Raw genomic sequence first — 19,068 nt, forward strand, 5'->3', positions numbered from 1 at the left:
GGTGACACATCCAGGTGGGTTTGGAACATCTCCAAAGACTCCATAACCTTGCTGGGCAGCTGTTCCAGGGTTCTGCCACCCTCCATGAAAAGAAGTTCTTCATCCTGTTGAGGTTTCCTCTCTGCATTGAGTCAATAAACTTATTTTTTATAAATATTACCTAAAGCAGGCCACACATTTCCTCCAGACTTCACTGATTTGCTGTTCCTAGGGAAGGATGGAAGTTTAGAGGAGCTGAGTTTTGAGTCAGAGAAACAGAAATGTTATTTAAAAGCAACAGGGGACAGTAATTGCACAGAACAAAGTTGTTACAGGAGCACTGATGCCCCGAGGTGGCTGTGAACAGGCTTTTTTCACCTACTCATCAGTGCTTAATTTTTAACTTAGTTCCCAGATCCTGCCGAATTCCTGAGGGGCTTTGTTAACTCAGCATATGGCTCCAGCTACCCCCAGGGCAGGCGTTTTCAGGCTAAGACAACCAGACACACGTTGTTCTTACTAAATATTTGTCCCTCTGCAGGGTAGGCAAAGAAAACTTTTTAGTGCCTTCTCTGCCTAAATGAACAAATCTTCATCTCTACATAAACACCTTCAGCTCAGACCAGACTGTCCCAGCCAGCAGCTCCAACCAGCAGCCTGGACACTCAGAACATCACCCTGGAAATGCAGGAGTGTCCATCGGTTCTGGGCCTGGGAAAGCTCAGATCATCACAGTTCCTTGCAATGCCTGAGCTGCAACAACTCTGGATTTAGAAATTATTTTGCAGGTGATGCAAGTGGAGCTAAGACACAAGCCCAGGAAGCAGCACTGGCAGGGCACAGCAGCCCTCAGCACCTGAGTGAGGGGCGGTCACAAACCCACAGGGACAGGAACATCAGTTCTTAGGGTGCAAAGGATGCATTTCCATGGCTGGTTGTGACCATGGTCACTCTGATCCAGACGCACATCAGCCAGCCTGGTCCAGTGGAAGGTGTCCCTGCCCACAGCAGGGGGACCCCAGGCCTGAGGGGCTTCAAGTCCCTTTGGCCCCAAACCTCCGTGATGATTCTGTGACACAATGACTTCACCCCAAGGGCAATGCCCAGGGACAGCCCTGGCCTTGCAGACACTGTTCTGTTGCATTAGGTCTCCCCCTAGGGTGGCATCTGACCCCAGTCAGACACAGGTTATCACTAGGAGAGCCCATTTTACAGAGAACAGACCACAAAGCCCACACCCACCCAGGCTGTGTCCATTCGCTGGCACACACGCGACTCTGTGTGTCACCTGGCTGTCAAACCAGGAGTGTGCAAAACCAAGAGCAAATACATCTCACCACCCACCTGCTGCTCCAACCCATCCCCTGGGGCATCCCTGGATCTCCAGAGCCCTTTGGCAATTCCCCACAGGGATGATGTGCTCTGAACATGACACTCAAGACCCCAAAGCGAGGCACCTGCTCCTCCTTATTTAAGTGAGGCAACCTGGCAGATTTCTCAAAATGTGAAGCCAAGATGAACATTCCCAAAAGACCCAAAAGTGTGAACGGTGTCAGCTCCCCAGAGCCTCCAATGCCAGGCTGGTCAGACACAGAAGATCCTTGGAGGACAAATGGCGCTCGCTCAGCTCCATGTTTTCTGTCACTGCCAGGTGAGTGTCAGGAGAGGGCTCAGCCAGGGGAGCTGACACAGACACTTGGAGATTATATAAATAAATAAAGAGCCCATTTCCAGCCCCACTCACTCCCCCTTTCCCTTTAAGTAGGTCACTCTGCCTGCTATGGAAATCAGCTCATCTTCAAAGTAGGTTTGTTCGTCTCCTTATCTCCTTAATGTAAGGAAAGTGCAGAGCATTGTCAGAGCAAAGGGTGATTTCAGACTAATTTAATTTATTTCTGTCACGGGTATAAATATGAAAGTGTCTGTACTTGTGAGAAAAACCAACCTGAGGCACAGAAACGAAGGACAGCTGCAAGGTGTCTGCCCCCCAGGTATTTCTGAATGTGGCCCACAGCTACAAGCCCATGTCCCTGACAGGTAACACAATGCAAATGGAATACAAAGGCTCTTCGTGACCTAGCAAGGGGAAGAAAGAAGAAAAAAAAAAATCTCTTGAATTAGAGTGAAAAAGCTCAAGGGACTCACATGAGAGAAGCCCAGCTTACATCAATTTCAGCCTGAAAATTAGGCCCTACCTTTTTATTACATTAGCCTAGCACAGAGCATTCCAATTGGTACTGGCAATTAACAAAGCTCAGGAGCAAAGCCTGATCCTAGCCCTGCTGAAATCCCTGCAATGATGGTACCAGAGTTCCTTGGGTTTTCCAGCCTCCCCACAAAAGAGATGCAGGCAGGGCCCACTCCTCAGCAAAATGTGCAGGTTGGGCCGCAGGCTTTTAAACCCTACCAGTGGTTTCACAGAATCCTGGAATGGTTTGGGCTGGAAGGGACCTCAAAGCTCATCTCATTCCACCCCTGCCATGGGCAGGGACACCTTCCACTGTCCCAGGCTGCTCCCAGCCCTGTCCAGCCTGGCCTTGGGCACTGCCAGGGATCCAGGGGCAGCCACAGCTGCTCTGGGCACCCTGTGCCAGGGCCTGCCCACCCTGACAGGGAACAATTCCCAATATGCCATCCATCCCTGCCCTCTGGCAGTGGGAGCCATTCCCTGTGTCCTGTCCTTCTGTCCCTTGTCCTCAGTCCCTCTTCAGCTCTCCTGGAGCCCCTTCAAGCTCTGGAAGTACCTCTGAGTCTTCCTGGAGTCTCCTCCTCTCCAGGTGAGCACCCCCAGCTCTCCCAGCCTGGCTCCACAGATCAGGAATATTCAAGGAACAAGGAAATTCCTGAGCTGTGCCCATGCACTCACAGAACACATTCCTGCTGCTCCCAGTTCCAGCCCTGGTCACTGAACAGGTGACAAGCGACACCTGGGGAGGCAAGCTCTGCTCCAAGGCTAGGCACCCCAGGCTGCTCCTGCCCAGCTCCTTTTGGAAGCTCTGGGGGCCTGGCAGGATTGAGTGTGCAAAGTGCAGGAAATGCAACCGAAGGCAGGAAAAGGAATCCCAGTGCTCACAGGAGGCAAATACTGGAAAGGTTTTATGTAGTGACACCTAAAAAACAAGTCAAAGAAAATGAACCACAAAAATTTCATTATTACTTGAATGCCCCTATCAGCAATTTTGTTATAAAAAATAAACTAAAAATCAGCATTTTAAAACTCAAGTAAAAAGGAAGTTCCTTAGACTGGAAAAGCTTTTGCCTTATGCACCTCTGAAGATAATCGCCTGTACAAGCTCCTGACACAGCACATGAGCAAACTTCTCCTGACTCCCAATTGTGCAACTTCAGCCTGTTCTTTTGCTCCATTGATCCAGGCAGAAGATTCCTGGATCAGCTTTTTTTTCCCCTCCCCAACTTCTTGAGTTTCAACTTGTAAGGCTTTAAGCCAAGGCTCAGCATGGAGATGTGGAAAACGCCAAGGAAGGATCCAGGCAAGAAAGGGAAAATCTCTCTTCCCATTTTAATACTTTGAGAGAGGGGAGGGCTGCAGGTCAGATTCTGCCTCCAAGAGCAACAGCAACTTGCCCCCTAGATTGCAGAAAGGGAGCCTGGAGCTAAAAGCAGCAGGAAATGAGCTCAGTTCAAGGTACCCACAGCAGGTGTGTGCAGGATCACACCCAACGCTCAGCACGAGGACATGCAGCACATCCCACCCCTGGCACCACAGCCCCCTCTGCCAAGTCAAGGAATTATTTCACAGGACGTCAAGTAAAGAGAGTGCACTCCAAGTTTTCACTCACACTTAAGCTTCCTTAAGAGTTGAAGGTTTTAGTTCAAGACTTGAGTCCACCCAGCCCCAAAGCTCTGCTCTAGGCCAAGTTCATAAGCCCTGTTACTGCCTGGGCACACCTGCCAAAAACTAAATTAAAAAAAAAAAAAAAACCATAATTGCAATAGGCCTGGAGGCTTCTGAATTTGGAAAGAGCATGATTAATATTAATATGTATGATTTCATAGTAGGCAGAATTACAGAAAATAGACAGCACTGTGCCTTAAGCTCCAGAATCAACTGGGATTTTGGCAGCACATGCTGGAGAAGACAGTAGCAGCTGTCAAGTCACAGCTAGAGTTGCCTCTGCTGAAGGTGATTGAGAAATAGGATTAAGAAAAAAAACCAACACACGTGAAATACAAGGTAAAATAGCACGCAAAGGGAACAGGCAGCTGAGCTAACAGGCTTGCCTTGCTTGCTGAGCATCCCAATAGTTCTGAGTTGCTCATTTCCTTTTTCTTTCAATTACAGCCCCAGCCTAACTCACACTTTATGAGTGGGAGTTTTTTACCACTTCTCTGGCTGAGAATGCTGTGCACGGAGGTCACTCACACAATGAGGCTGTGGTGGGGTGATCCTGGCTGGGCACCCTGGGCCCACCAAGCCCCTCTGTCACTGCCCTGCTCAGCTGGGCAGGGGACACAGGACACAGGGAAAGGCTCTGGGGGGGATAAAGGCAGGGAGGGATCCCTCACCAGGTGCTGCCATGGGCAGACAGACCCAGCTGGGGGAAATCACTTTATCATTCATCAAATCAGAGTAGAAAACTGAGAAATAAACCCAACTCTTAAAACACCTTCTCCAAACCTCTCCTTTCTTCCCAGGCTCATCTTCACTCCTGATTTATTCTCCCTCCTCCCCAGAGGCTCAGGAGGATGGGAATGGGGCTGTGGTCAGTTCATCACGCATTGTCCCTGCTGCTCTTCCTCCAGAGGGCTTGGACTCCTCACCCTCTGCTCCTGCTCCAGCCTGGGGTCCCTCCCAGGGAAGAGTTCTCCAGAAACTGCCCCAGTGTGGGTCCCTTTATCCATGGGCTCAGTCCTTCAGGAGCTGCCCCAGTGTGGATCCCATTTCCCATGGGCTCAGTCCTTCTGGAACTGCCCCAAAGATCCCATTTCCCATGGGCTCAGTCCTTCAGGAACTGCCCCAGTGTGGGTCCCATTTCCCATGGGCTCAGTCCTTCAGGAACTGTCCCAGGGATCCCATTTCCCATGGGCTCAGTCCTTCAGGAATTGCCCCAGGGATCCCATTTCCCATGGGCTCAGTCCTTCAGGAACTGCCCCAGTGAGGTCCCTCCCATGGGGTCATGAGTCCTTCCAGCAAACCTGTTCCAAGTGGGCTCCTCTCTCCGTGGATCCACAGGCCCTGCCAGGACCCTGCTCCTTCCCACGGGGTCAGAGACTTTCAGACCCCCCTGCTCTGCCCTGGGCTCCTCCTGGGAGTGCAGGGGGATCTCTGCTCCCCCCTGGATCTCCCCGGGAGCCGCCAGCTGGTGTTGGCTCCCTTGGACATGGAGGAAGCTCCCAGCAGGTCCCCACAGAGGCTACCCCTGCAGCCCCCCTGCTTCCCAAACCCTGCCCTGAAAACCAAAGGTCAGTGTCCTCACAACATCTTCAGGGCCCTAAATGAGCTCACCTGACCCATACCGCTGTCCCTTGGAGCAGCAAAATGGGCCATGAATAAACCACTCTGATCTTCTCATTTCCACAGTCTCCTTGAGAAGCTGCTGCCCAGGCTGTGACCTCTCTAACTGACGCATTTCCCCTATAATAAAATTGCCAGAAAAACCCAAGTTTTTAAAAACACAGACAAACAGAGCAGTACATCACAAAGGGCCCCACAGCAGCCACCCCTGGGCACACCTTTGCTCACTCACAGCAGTTTACACCACAAAACAATGCTCACAGAAAGCTTCTGTGCTCTCCAGCACTGTTCCTCTGGCTCTTCTAGTTCATCTTCCACTGGAGGCCTGGACATCAAAAACTTCTTAATAAAGAACAGTCTGAGGTGAACTCTTCCTGCCTGCCTCCAAAATCACCAATAATACATAATACTTCTTAAAAAAAAAAAAGTCACCAGTAGTTATCTTGAAACTAAAACAGCTGCAGCATTTAAAACATCTACTGCAAATGCAAACTATTTCAGAACATCATAATTAGTAAATGGCAAATATTAGGAGTTATGGGAAAAGGGATCGTTAAACCAGACTTTAATAGCCCAGCATGTCTTCCATTCCACGTGAAAACCCAGTCAGCACACACTTGCAGCATTAAACCCACATTAAGAAACAAACTGCTTCATTTCTGGAGTTGCAAAAACAAAGGTTAAATATCTGCTTCAGCACAAACCCTGTAATTTTTCCACAGCAACTGTATTGTTTTGCTTTGCACAGCTAATCATACCTGCCCTGCTTTGCACCCACTCATCTCCTGAGCGAGGCTCACACTGGAATCACCAAAGCAGAACAAACTTCCAAGGACTACATTTGCCATTAGGCTTCTGGAAGTACCTCTCTTTTAGTTATACTTCATATACACAAAGTAGTGAGTTGAAAAGACACTTTTTTTTGTGGCAAGCCTTTTTACCACTACTTGTAACAAAATAAGCAGCTGCACACATTCAAATATTCCTGAAGCAAACCAGAGCTGTCCCAGGACTGCTGCTCCTTGCCTGGATACCCTGTCCCATCCCATGCCCCATCCCTCAATTCCAAATGTCCCCACCCATCTCAGCCTCTTCATCTGCCCTCTTCTCTACTCCCATGATTTCTCAGCCCCATTTTTTTTTTTTTTGAGCTGCCATTTCAATCACTCCACTCATTTTCCCTTTATAGCCACTTTTGCCCCTCCATGAGGACAATGGTGCCAGTACTTGGTCCATGGAACAGGGAATGGGCACGGCCCCAAGGCTGCCAGAGCTCCAGGAGCTCCCAGGGATGCCCAGGCTGGGATTGTTGGGGTGTCAGTGCAGGGCCAGGGGCTGGGCTGGATGATCCTTGAGGACTCCTTCCAGCTCAGGACATTCTGTGATTCTTCTCACACATCTTTCCCAGAAACATGTGGACCAGTTTGATGGCATTCTAGACAAACATGATCTTGACAATATCTGACCATCTCAGTCTAACTGGAAAAATTATAAACAAATTAAAGCAGCTTCTCATGCTGGAAAAGTCTGGGCAGCCTCAGAATGAAATTCTACCAGAGATGTCTCCACCCAGGTCCGTAGCTTTGGAGTAAATACGGATATCCAAATCAAATTTCTTTGGAATTTCTGGAATTGGAGCTGGGTGTTTCTAGATATGCAGAGCTGGACATTCAAGGGAATTCCAGGATTTTCCAAACATCTGCACAAAGAGCATAAATTATGCTGAAGACCTCCAATGGGGGTGTGATGTCTAAGTTTTATTCCTTCCTGTTCTCTGTCCCCACTGCAGCCTGGCTGGCAGCCCTAATTTGCAAGGTCTGACGCTGCTCTCAGATCAAACAGACAGCATCAGCAAGAAGGAAAATTTGTGGAAGGGACACAGCATTAATTAGTATTTGGAAGTTGAGCAACTTACTAGGAAAAGACTGATAAAAGTGTAAAATCCCATTTTACTGCCTAGCCCCTTTCATGTCTGTCAGAACAGCGATTGAACTCCCCCAGAAAGTCAGTATTGACTCAGTGCTTGATCCAAAGGCAACTCAAGTCAATATGACCTGACCGCACAACTCCTCCCACGTCAGACACTGCAAGAGGCAGGAACTACCTCCAGACACTCCTGACAGGAGGTTTGAGGGGCGTCAGCACCTCCATAGATCACCTGCATGATGCACCTCACTCACTGTCCCCTCCTAACAGCACTGAGCAAACAGCCCCACATGTGAACCATTCCCCTTCATGCCAGAGAGAGCAGCTCCCTCACCCCACAGGGTAAATCAATCATTTATTTCTCCTGAGAGTGAACATTTGTTCCTGACTTTCACCTGAGGGGCCTGAAAACCAGACTGGCAGGGTCCACTGTGTCCCTTCATCCAAAGAGTCCCCGTCACATCAGCAGCACCTGCTCCTCCAAACTGAAACTTCTAGTTCCCCCAGCTTCCCACAGCCACGGTCCCTCTGTGTGTCCCTTTAATAATTGCTTAATTAATTGTTGGGGTGTCCAGTGCAGGGCCTTGGGCTGGTCTGGATGATCCTTGTGGGCCTCTTCCAGCTCAGGAATTCTATGATTCTATTATTTCATTTTCTAACATATCTTCCCTTCACCATAATCATCATGCAATTAATAAAGATTTAAACCAAGAGGAGTTTGAAATCCAAAAGTGACAGGGAATTAACACAACATTAGGTCTAATTCTCCCTCCACCCCATCTTCTGCTCTATTCTGCATGATTTTTAATAAGTGGTTTGGGAACAGCCTGTTTCTCACTGGTTTATAGCACCAAATATCAGGGACAGGAACCAGTCAGGGCCACTGGGCAAGGTCACAGCCTGAGGGAGGGGGAATCGTTTCATCCAGGCTCCAGCCCAGCCCTTGGAACGGATGCCCAGGAACTGCCCCTGCCCAGGAGGCAGAACTGCTGCCCTGGGCAGTGCCCAGCCCTGAACAGGCTGCCCAGGGAGGGGCTGGAGTCTCCCTGGGCGGGGATACTCCAGAGCCCTGTGCACACAATGCTGTGCCCTGTGCTCTGGGATGGCCCTGCCTGAGCAGGGAGGTGGCACCAGTGACCCTCGGGGCTTCCTTCCAGCCTGAGCCAGTCCATGGGATTCCCTAAGGAGGAGGAAGCACGCCCAGCATCTCTCCTGTCTCACTTCTGCTGTTCCCACCTCTTTGATGCAAGTTCCAAGTGTCTTCAAGTAAGCAAAACTCGTCTGCAAGGTTTTCTTTGTTCTCACATCATTCCCCACATAAAAACCTCATGTCTTCCTGTCCTTGAGACATCCCTTCAGTACTACATAAGGAAACATAAATCACCTAACTTACATTTTTTTCTAATATTATTCTGTGTGACTGGTGCAGCATCACACAAAACATCGGAGTTAAAACGGAGCCCCAAGCCTTTCCTGCTGGATCCTGCTGCCCTCAGTGCTGACACCAGTCCCTCCTGATGACAAGAGCAACAACTTCCAGCAAACTGAAATCCCACATTATGGTGTTTGGGCTACACTTAGCAAAGGGTAAGGTATAACGTGGTTTACACCAGGATAATGGTTATTACTGTTATTGTCTTGTCAGTGCAAAGAGGAAATACTGCAATAAAATCCAGCAGAACAGGGGGTTTATGTTCCCAGCTACTTAAAGCATTCAGTGTTACAGCCCACCTCTCTGAAGGCAGCAAATACTAAAAACACACAAAGGTCAACAAAACTTTGAAATCCAATATGAAATATAAGTGAGATTTAAAATTCATTAAATGGCTTTTCACTTTTTTATTCTCCTCCTCTGCTTTGTGTTTGTAAAGTGTGATCAAGCAACTGCTTTGGAAGAATTAGCAGTAATTTGGTGCAAACGTGAGTGCCCTCATGATTTCATTTCAAGTGTAATATAGGCAAAGACCCAGGAAGAGATTCTAATTGTTATTTAAAAATTAACCTTCTCACTTTACGCTCTGAGAACAGGCACAACCACAGCAAGCCATTACCCTGCCCAAAATACTGCATAAGCTAATGAAGATTAAAACTAAGGTTATGTAAATTCTGACAACCAGCAGGTAAGAAACCTTGCGTGGCTCTCTGAGGTTCTGCAGCTCGAGGAAACACCCAGAATAACTCGGCTGGGGCTCTGCTGGTGTCTGTTAATCCACTGCTGATTTCTCTTTTGTAATGGCTTTCTGCTTTCTGTGTCAGCACTTAGACACCAAGGAACAGCAATCTGGATTTCCAGGGCCCAGCAACACAGAAAGGCCCTGCTGTTCCACAAAAGAGATGGGAGCAAAGGAATCCCTGTATTCCTTTTGGGTGCTGGGGAATGCAGTCAGAGGGATCAAGGATGCTCAGACACAGCACATGGCAGAGCCCAGCTCTTCCCAGCCTGAGCCTTCCCCTTCCAGAGCCACGGAGGTTCTGGGGACACTCACACCTCAAACCGTGGGAGGTGACACAAGACCAAAGGGCTTTAAATTGACAAAGGGCAGGGCTACATGGGATATTGGCAAGGAATTCTTCACTCTCACCCAGAATAAAGGTTACCCAGAGAAGCTGTGGCTGCCCCTGGATCTCTGGGAGTGGCCAAGGCCAGGCTGGATGGGGCTTGGAGCAGCCTGGGACAGTGGAAGGTGTGCCTGCCATGGCAGGGGTGGAGCAGGATGGGCTTATGGTCCAACCCAGTCTGTGATTCTAAGTCATTTCCACTTGCACATAATAAGGGTACTAAAGGGGAGAGGGACCAAGGATTCCCCCTCTCTCCTTCCTTGCTGATCATCCCATGCTGACATGGTGGTTTTACTGCTCTGGAATTAAATCCCCCTGTGCACCACAGCCCATCAGCTGGGAGGGAAGATGTGCTGACTGACTGTGTGTGACACGGCCGCAGAGCTCCAGAGATCTCTCATTTTCCCTGTCAGCAGGAAGAACAGTGCTCCTGCACAGCAGCCTGGGTCGCAGAGCCCAGGGAGATCCCTTTTTTAACAAATCCATTAAAGCAGAGTTCTCGGATTACTCCGACAGTAGAGACCCGGTGATGCTGTCGGTGTTTCCTGTTCCAAGGCAGAACAAGTGCTGGGACATGGCAGACAGCCCTTGGCATCGCTCTCTGGGGTATCAGGGATCAGAGTGACTCCCAGGGAGGAATCCCTGGGAGGACGGGATCACAGAACTGGGATTCATTACACAGCGAGTGCCGTGCGAGTGCCAAGTATCAGATTTTAAAAAGGAAAATGCAAACTGTGATTTTTATCCAGCTCACCAGGAATTTTCTTTCTTTTTCAGGCAACTTTTTATCCCCCCAAGGACTCGAGCAGCAGAGCCCTGAGCTGCACCCAGAGCAGGCTGTGATGGCTCAGCACAGCCCTCTCCTCACAGTATTACGTCTCATTGCATCATTCCTGCATTATTTTTAGATAACCGTCAGGGGATGTCAGAATGTGGGTCGATAGCTATTAGATTTATAGGCAGAAATAGCAAGGCTTGTAGCTATAAGGTGTAAAGCATTCAACAATTTCTATAACAAATCTGACCATGGGGATTGGGGGCTGGAAAATACAGTTGCTTTTACTCTCAGAACTGTTTAGGAAAAATAATCTCCATGCTGCTCCGATACATTTCTGGAGTTGAATCACTGCTGTTGACTCACAGGAGGGTCAATACTTCTGAGTATTCAGCTTGAACAGCCCTTTGCAGACTTTAATAAGGACATCTTACCAAAAATAGGCCTCTCTTTTAAATGTAATCTATCAGCATGCAGAATGGCCTCAGCTACACCCCACAGCTCAGGCGTGTCTGAGGAGCTGGGAAGTGGCAGCCTGCCAGCAACATCTGGAGCAGATGTTCCATTTTAGGCAAAGATTAGTGGTGTGAATCACAAAATTACTAAAACCTCCTTGGTTACCTGAGCAGGCTCATTTCCCTTTGCTGTTGTTAACAGGTGGGTTTCTCACAGGCTGCATTTTCTGATCAGCAACACTCGTGCTCTCTGCCAGGAGAGGACAAGGAGGGAGGATGGCCTGGAATGGACCAGAAGATTCCCCAAAATCCAAGCACGTGGACAGCACATGCCTGAAGCCAACTTCATCCATCTGTCCTGCCTGGTCAAGAGGGGAGATCTCCAAGACAGCAAGCACAGGACTGCTCCTCAGCAATTCCTGCTGCCATCCCAAAGGGCTTGGGGTATCCAGAATGCTTTGGGAGCCCAGCAGGGGAGAACACCATGGGCAGTGTCCTGCCCTCTGGAGTGGAAGCTGGAAGCCTCCAGGAACTGAAACATCTCTAGATGCCCATGATTCTCCAAATAAATCCAACTCCATGTGTCTCTCTCTGGAGACACAATAGGACACTCCTGATCCACACTGAGGCTGGCAAGCAGGACTATTATTCACAGTATTAAAGCACCTTCCTGGGTGTTTTGTATCCCTGGGGAGATATTTCTCTTGCTGTACAACTAAATAGGCAGTGTAAATCCAATGTACCTTTGTGAATTCTACCAGCCAGGAAGGTTGTTTCTCCATTCAGGGAGGCCTGAATTAATATGCAAAACTAAAACACCACTGTTGTCACTGTATTCTGGTCACTGCTGTTGCATCCCATGAATCCTGCGTTGTCTCTGCACGACAAATCTGTTACTGGCTTATTACTCATTCATTGTCAGTGTCAGGGAATATTTGGATCATGATGCCAAACAAGCATCAAACCCCAAAATTATCTATCAGTTCCTTGTCAGATGGGTTGCAAACTAAATGTCACATTAATGTCTGAGCTTCCAGATGCTTCCAAATGTCTGTATTAAGCTTCACTTTTTAACTCTATTATTTCTCTAAGAAGTACTTCCTTTATTCATTCCTTGATCAGTATCAAACCAAATTCTCAGGAACCTGCTAAGAATGATTTACAGGCAGCAGCTCTCAGGTGCCTTGAGCCTGTGCAGACCTCTCTCCTGCTGTGAGAAAGCTTAGGCTGAGAACTTCTAAAAGCAGGTACTGAATGCATAATTTTCATGATTCCTAATAAAGAATGTGGAAACCAAATCTGTTTGGTATATCCTAAATGTTAAAGTGGCAATTTTCATCAAGTTGCTATATAACATGTAAAGGCCATCCTACATAATACAGTTATTTTCTACTTCAGAAACATCCTGGCAGTGAGAGAGACAGGGAAGCAGCATCCCAGCTGCTGTGTGACAACGATCAGTTAACACAGCAGCTACATCCCCATCGTGTTATCCCTTATCTACACAGCATCATTTCTTATAGCAAAGGATTTCACCCACCAAGGCTCTGCTCATATAAAGAACTATTTTAGTTCAATCACATCATTAAAGTTTCGGCCCTTCTGCCTAAAAACAGCTTTTCCCTCCTCTCAGTTATTTACACTTAGTTATTTATCTTAATCAGGGAATTTCTTAGCATTTAAGTTAATATGTTACCTATCTGTTAAAACCTTAATATTACCAGTCTGTGGGTGTAGTGCTCTTACATTCACCTAAATGCTGATAAAACCACTTTTAGTCTCCCTTATTTACATATATAATTTCTATACTCGGTGGTCAGCTAAGTTTGTAATGTGTTTGGAGGATGATAAGTGTTAGAGCAGATAAGCATTATCTTATCCTTATGGGAAACAAATCCACATATCTCCAAAGTGTTTTATGTTAATTAAGTGCCACTTTACAAGGATAGCAACACCGTGCTGAGGGCTGTGCTTCAGTGTCGGCCTCCATGTCCATATGCAACCCTCCCAAAGTTAATTTCCTAATTGGATAAGCAGATGAGAGCACAGCCAGAACACAGGAGGCTGCTGGCACGCGCTTGGCCATACCTCAACATGTTCACATTATTCCATGTGCAAAAGCACAGACGCAGGCTGCTTTAAAAAATGAACACAGGCTTATTTCACCCCCAAGGAATGTAAAGTTCCTTTTCAACATTAACATTTGGTAAAAGCAGCTGTTTAATCTGTGCATTTCTTTAGCAGAGGGGAAGAAACCCTCTCTGTTCGCCCCTCTTCTGGCCAGCTTCACTTCAGCACTCCTTCATCACTGCTCTCTCTTTTACAACAATTTGCAGATAGCTTTAATTCTCCCTGATCTTATACATCAAGCTGGATGGGGCTTGGAGCACCTTGGGATAGTGGAAGTTGTCCTTGCCCAGGCAGAGGGCTGGAACTGGGTGGTCTTTGGGGTCCCTTCCAACCCAAACCATTCTGTGATTCTATGACCTGTTGAGAGACCACAAAATAAAATTTAACAGAAGAGCTCTGGATGAATCAGCCATGCCCTTCTGTTCCCTGTCTTTCCAGTATTTAGCTTGAAGTTCAGACTTTCTGTACTATTTTTCCACACTGCTCAGGTAGATGCCACATCATTCCTGTCACGTTGGCTTCCAGGCAGCCGAGCACTTACTGGAGGCAGCTGCTGCTGTGAATCTGCTCCTATCCACCAGTATCCAAAGCACCAGAGAGGGAGTTTCCAGCCTTCACACTGCTTGGAGGCTTTAATCCAAGAGCCAGACCTCTGCTGGACACAGAGGCTGGAAGGTGGCTGCCTGGGAGGTTCCTCAGGTCCCCAGTGAGCAGCACAGGTGACCTGCTCACATCTTTTCCAGATGCTCAGACAGGGCAGGTACAGGGGATGGCTGTTTGTTGAGAGCTCTCTCCCTCCTGCAATCCCTGTTTTCCAATGGCAGCACCATTTACTGACCCATCCCCCTGAGAGGGTCTCACAGTACCTTTGGACACTGGACACAAACACCAGCTTTCCTCAAGCCATGTCACTCACCCTCCAGCCACTGGGATGTTCAAAGCTTGGACCACCTTTGCTGTCTCTGGGTCCTATAAATGCCCAACATCTTAAATTCCTCATAGTCATCAATGGGCTCCTACGTTAGCCCCAGAGGAATGGGATGAGCTGATGGGAAGACTTTGCCCAGTACTTCCCAGGAAGCAGCACATGGTTCCTGAAAATGCTGAGTGCTCCATTCTGAGTCTCTGCTCCCTTCAGCTCCTCACCTGGTCACACAGCACAGAAACTCACTCTTTGTAAACACAAACTGAAAAGTTCATTTGTGCAAATCTCCATAAAGTTGGAAATAAGCTGGATCACAATTTGTACTCATGTAAATGTCAGCACATAAAAAAAACAGGCTTAGATAAAAAAGACAAGTTGTAGTTAACATCCAGAGTAAAATGCACACATTCCTTTCTGACCTTCATTAGCTTTCTCTGGACAAGAGAATTCCACCCATAAAAGAGACTGCAGAAATTAGAAATCCTCTGAACTCCCAGATCAGTGCCTACACATACAAAGCCCTCCATTCCAAAGGGCACCCTCAGACCTCTGCATGTGGGAGCCATCAATTAGAGATGAGCAAAGAGCAAACCCCACACAACCTGTCCAACAAGTTAAAGAGCAATAACCAACTTTTAGAAAGAACAAAGCAAATGTACATATTGGGCCACCTTTGGGACCATTTTTCTTGCCCAGAGAGGAGTAAGAGGGAGCTTGCTGTTATTTCCAAAACAGCATGGCAGAGAAGCACCATTCAGAAAGAAGGATTGTGTCAAATCCCTCCTTTCCCAGAGCCAAAGCAGTGTTGTTTACCTTGTTTTTATGGCCAACCTTTACAGAGATAAATAAATACACACACATAAAACATGAGGGCTGCTGTACCACCGAGAGCTGTTATTTCAAATATGCTTTACACTGTGTGAGTCACAAACCAAACCCACAGCAATGGTATGATCAGATTGCTCATTTTATCTGTACAGAATTGAGCTTTTGAAGACATTCAGGTTTTTAAAGATGGTTTCAAGTCCCCCTGAAATCCAGCCAAGTCCTATAACGCAGGAGAAATCCATAGCTGGCTGCACCCAGAATGGTTGTAGCTTCTCTCTTTGGCCAAACACCTCCCAGTGCTCTGTGAGGTGCAGGCTTTCCACTTGCAATCCCATATATAATAGTTTTGTCTTAGGTTGGAAGATACAGCTGGGGATGTACATTCTATTGCCATCTGTCAGAGCTGGGGCAGTTCTCTGCTGTTCATGGGGCACTTTTCTTTATCTCTCCCACAACCAATCCTCCCTCCAGGAGATCTCTTCTGTTCATGGCCACTGAGTGTCCCTGCATGGCTGAGAAAATTCCAGCATCCCATGGGGAGAGGCTCTGCCCAGGGGAGCAGCCAAGCATTCCTACCTGGATCCAATCTGCCCTTGGAACAGCACAGCAGCCTTTGCCCACTGCATTCCCAGAGGAGCAGCTTTCTTCTCCACTGCATTCCCAGAGGGAGCCCAGGCCCATCCACAGCAGCCCTGGAGCTTCAGAGGAAAACTCCGGCCTTGTCCAGGATCCCTGCTCCAGCAGAAGCACAGCTGGCACTGCAGGAGGGCTGAGCCCCCATGGAATGGCACTGCTGCCACCACCCTGACCCACAGCCTGCCAGGGCCTGCTCACTCTGGCAGTGGGGTTTTTTTGTTGTTTGTACTATTGCATTTGTAGTTTTAGTTTTCCTCTTAATGAACTGTTATTTCTATTCCCATATCTTTGCCTGAGAGCGCCTTAATTTCAAAATTGTAATAATTCAGAGGGAGGGGGTTTACAATTTCCATTTCAAGGGAGGCTCCTGCCTTCCTTAACAGACACCTGTCTTTTCCAACCAAGACAACTTTATTCCATGATTTTGTAGCTGCTTAACCACAGGTCAGGTTTTAAGTGAAACATGACCTTTGAGAACCAAGAGAGAATTCTCATCTCTCAGTGTGTCGTTGTGCAGTGTCTGAGCTTGGCCCAGAGCTGAAGTGGGGTTTGTGAGACACCAGCACAAAACTACCCACACAAAAATCAAAGAGAAGTGGTGAGCTCCTATTTGCACACTTCCAGGAGGCAGGAGATTTTAGGTGTTCCTCAAGTGCTCAGGATGAACGCTTATCCAGGCACCGAAAATTCCTGGCAGGAAAGCCAATCCATCTGCTCCTTATCCTCAGCCCCGGGGGCTGTCCCAGTGCCCCTGACTGTTTCCTTTCTGTGCTGGTGGGTGGGAATGCCCCCCCCACATCTTGCTGTAAAGCCCAGCCCTGCTGAAGCACAGCCCACAGCCACCCCTCAGAGAACTGAGCTTCTCTCAAAACCACATGTACCAAATATACACTTGACCCAAAGTTACATAAGCGCTGTGCCAGAGCTATTTTTTAGCCAGACTGATCAGCGCTGCTATAAATCACCCCAGGATGCAGAGGCCAGACAAGATGTCACATTTATGTGCTCAGCTTTCTGCCTGCCCTGAGAAAACGTTTGTGATATGCCAACATATCTATTCCCTCTCTGCCTCCCCTGGTGTGTAGGTGCATGACTGCTGCTCAGCACTGAGCAGGCTCCAGACAGCGCTGCCCGTGCCCACAGCAGCCTGGGGACAGCACTGACCTGCCCGTGCCCCTGCAGCTCCTCTCACCAGCCCAAGCCACCACCGGGGCAGGGCAGAGTGGGGAGCCCCAGGTTAACCTCCACAGAAGGGCAGTGAGTGATAACCCCAGCTCACCCTGTGTCTGCAGGGATGGCAGACTGCTGCCTGATCACTTGTCCTATCCTAGTCCACAGTCCAGGAGTAAGGGCTCTTATCCTGAGCTGCAGTTATTGCCCAAGCAGCTGCCTAAATCCTCCTGGAAACTTCTGCCCTGGCAGGATCCAGGAGCAGGCAATTTCACAGTTTGACTGCAAATAACATTCAACTTCCTACCTTATTCCTCACGCTTCTCCTCTGTTTATCGCTCACCAGTGCTGCTTCAGCATCTCACGGTGCCAGGCACAGGAAGGACAGGTTTCTCATGCAAGTGCATAAAGTAGGAATATCAGTAACACTTTCCTCCTCAGCTGAGTGCTCCAGTGCTGTCCCCAAAGCCACTGCCCGAGCCAAGTGCTCCGGGAAAGCCACGCTGCCTCCCTGCACCTGCCTCTCCTCCTGGGTGCACAGTGACACCAGCTACAGCTCAGGCTCAGCACCAAGACACAGCACACACCAGTTCCTGGTTCAGCACAGCACCATATTCCAAACTCGGAGAGGGAATCACACTGACACTGCCAGAAACACCAACTCTGTTCACTCCAACACACAGAAACTTGCAGGGATTAAAGCTACGGAGATTGGAAGCAATAAGCAAGACCCTTAATTGAAATTACACCCCCAGTTGTGAATCTGTGGGGAACAACTTTAAAAAAATCAGCTTCCACCGTGAGTGTTTTAATTAGATACCTCACCTAGATTTCTTACATCTTTACAATGTGTTTCTCTATCCTGCACAGCATCTTTAAAACTCCCTTTCTACACCTCTGAACTACTGAACCTGGTGAGATTTTAATAGAAATCCCTTTTCTGTGCTATAAAGAGAAGCATTACTTGAGATTTTAATTAGCAGTTGTCAGTGCTGAGCCATAGGAAATACTGAATAGTTTGCTTAACTTCTTAGAGAAAGTGCCTTTTGCTTTCTGACCTTCTGCACTGAAATGATGCAACACACTTGAGCCATTTGAAAACTCCTTCTCCAAACCCAGCTCTGTGGGAGTAAAAGCCATTCCCTCGATCAATACACCCTGCGCTGCTCCAACCCGTGTTCACCCGCCGCACACCCGGCTCGTTTGATGCAGAAATCGTGCCGCTGTCGTTTCCTGACCGCTGCTATAAATCTGAAAGGCAGCTTTCTGTTATTACCATTTCCTTCCATCCTGTGCAAGGTACCCCGAGCTTTAGACGCACACAGAACTTGGAAATCAGATGCTAAATCGATTCAGTCTGTTGAGACTCCGTTTGCACAACAGCAGAGGGGAGAGCAGGGGTCCGTCATGCAAACTTCAGGCAAGGCGGGCACCCGCTCCGAGCCTCGATTCACCATCACCGACCCTACCCCGAAGGCATTAAAGAGCAGGAGAACTGTTCCTACCATTCAGCTGCCTGTAGACTATGTCTTCTAGGAGCGAGAGCCTCTTCAGCACTGCATCCTGGATGGAGCTGGCGCCGTGGGCTGTCAAGTTGGCCACTTCTGCCCTGGGATGGATGTCATGGTAGGAGTCGCCGCTCTTGGTCGTGATGGGTCTGCACTTGGCCAGGAAGAGGACGAAGCCAGCCACGGCGATCAGGTTTAACACCAGCAGGACTTTGACTCTCCTCAGAGAAGCCATCAAACTTCCCGAGGGGCCCCGCCAGCCGCCGCGCTGCCGGCAGGGCTATGGGAGCGGGCCGGCGGCCGCCCGCCGCTGCGCGCACATCGCGGGGGGCGCGCCCCGGCCGGCTGAGCTGGCCGCACGACCGCGGCGGCGAGCGGAGCGGGAGGGCTGGCGAGTAGCGGCACCGCTCGCCCAGGCGCGGCGGCCCCGCTCGGCACTATGACCCCGCAGAGGAGGCGCGGCCGGGGCCGCCCGCCCCGCTCCGCCCGCCGCGCTGCCGCCGCCGCAACTTCATGCCCCGCGCAGGGCGGCCGCGCCGGGGCTGCGGAGCGGCCGCGGGGCCGAGGAGCCCTGCGGCAGCAGCGGCGGCAGCGCCGGCATCAACGCCGGCATCAACGCCCGGCCCCCGCCCGCCTCCCGCCTCCGCCGGCCCGCGGGGGGAGCGGGGCCGCTGCTGCGCGGCGCGGGCCGAGCTGGCGCC

The 19,068-nt window shown here is 49.2% G+C and overlaps 1 protein-coding gene across 2 annotated transcripts in view; it reads right to left on the bottom strand.

Annotated features, from left to right (window-relative positions):
- The window catches only part of GALNT17 (polypeptide N-acetylgalactosaminyltransferase 17), a 211,827-nt gene extending 192,994 nt beyond the window's left edge, over nt 1-18,833 (bottom strand). The window contains exon 1 of one of the 2 annotated variants that reach the window (XM_053961173.1): nt 18,365-18,830. In XM_053961173.1, the coding sequence (XP_053817148.1) occupies nt 18,365-18,602 (238 nt within the window). In that variant the 5' untranslated portion in view covers nt 18,603-18,830. Of the gene's footprint in view, nt 1-18,364 lie in introns of both variants that reach the window. The other variant, XM_053961174.1, reaches the window with a different exon arrangement.
- Nucleotides 18,834-19,068: the final 235 nt, after the last annotated feature.

The sequence above is a fragment of the Vidua chalybeata genome, chromosome 20, assembly GCF_026979565.1.
Source record: "Vidua chalybeata isolate OUT-0048 chromosome 20, bVidCha1 merged haplotype, whole genome shotgun sequence".
Lineage (NCBI taxonomy): Eukaryota > Metazoa > Chordata > Aves > Passeriformes > Viduidae > Vidua > Vidua chalybeata.